The sequence below is a fragment of the Protobothrops mucrosquamatus genome, unplaced genomic scaffold (assembly GCF_001527695.2).
Source record: "Protobothrops mucrosquamatus isolate PMUCROS unplaced genomic scaffold, P.Mucros_1.0 scaffold1035, whole genome shotgun sequence".
NCBI classification, from domain to species: Eukaryota; Metazoa; Chordata; class Lepidosauria; order Squamata; family Viperidae; genus Protobothrops; species Protobothrops mucrosquamatus.
This window is the reverse complement of record NW_015387267.1, coordinates 70,594-71,791: the sequence shown is the minus strand read 5'-3', so window position 1 is coordinate 71,791 and position 1,198 is coordinate 70,594. Positions and strand designations below refer to the sequence as shown.

The 1,198-nt window shown below is 49.0% G+C and overlaps 1 protein-coding gene across 1 annotated transcript in view; it reads left to right on the top strand.

Annotated features, from left to right (window-relative positions):
* The first annotated feature begins 696 nt into the window (after positions 1 to 696).
* MRPS30 (mitochondrial ribosomal protein S30) overlaps positions 697 to 1,198 on the top strand; it is an 8,777-nt gene continuing 8,275 nt past the window's right edge. Inside the window, exon 1 of the mRNA XM_029284854.1 lies at positions 697 to 1,075. Coding sequence (XP_029140687.1) covers positions 697 to 1,075 — 379 coding nt within the window. The remainder of the gene's footprint in view (positions 1,076 to 1,198) is intronic.

The window sequence follows — 1,198 nt, the reverse complement described above, 5'->3', positions numbered from 1 at the left end:
AGAAGGAAGATCCTCCCTGCTTTTTCTTTCCACTTTGATCACATCAAAATTGTGATTTTGGACTTGAGCTAGCACAAATGATTAGTGCTTCATTTTATTGTAGCAAATGTGTCCACTCCGTTTGGGTACTGTAAGCTGTGGCACGAATGTCCCATTCCCTCCAGTCTCCTGTCACTTTTTCCTATTTTACTAAAATTCTTCCCGTACCTGATACATAACTGGTAGGTCAGCCAAGGTAGTTATAAAAACAAATACCTTTCATCAACATCGCTGACGTTGCGCTCCTACGTTATTAGCGGGGAGCAAGGATCGCTGAACTTAGCAGACGTCTGTCTGATACACTTTTAATTACCAACTTCCCAAAGCTAAGGAGGTATGGATCGCATCAGTAATCTCCCTGAAGTTCTACGAAGAAAGATGCGACATAAAATATAAAAATAATTAAAAAGTAAACCCGTTGGCTTCCTTAGATAAGAGTGTCTGTCGCTAGCCTCTTTCGTTCTCTCCCGCGTTGCAATTCAAAGAGGATGTGAGGCTGTCAGGTGATGTCACGCATGCGCAGCAACAATGCCGCAGAGTCCTATTCTCCTACGGAGGGCCACCGATAGAAGTGAATCACGTGAGTACCAGTGGCCAATCATAATTTTCGGCGGTGGCGGAAGCGGATTTTTTCCACTTCCGTTTTTCGCCGGCAAGATGGCGGTGTTCAGAAGTTGGCGGTGCCTGCCTGGAGCTCGATTGGGGCAGTTCATGCACAGCGAGGCATCCGCTTCGCCTTCTGAGGACGCTGTCGCCTCTCCCGCTTCTCTGTATCCGCCTGTGGTGGCTTCACTTACCGCCAAGAGTAAAATAGCGAAACTCCGGCGCCGGGAGGAGTACTACCGAAGTATTCACAACGCGCCTAGTGTCGAGGAGAAATTGGCGATCTACGGGAAACGGCAGCGCCTCAAGTATGTGGTCTACCCGCAGACTTGGGCTTTAAATGCAGACCGCTGGTACCAACATTTCACGAAGACCGTCTTTGTGCCAGGACTTCCCGCTTCGGTATCAGTAAGCGAAGAAGACAAGAAAGACAGTTTGGATTTGGCTGAGCTCCGGTCCCTTGTATGTGAAGTGCTCCTTCAGGAGCATTATTACCAGCGCAAGAAGCGCCCCAAACTCTTCCGCGCCAGCGACCAGGGGCCAGCGCCTTTCATTA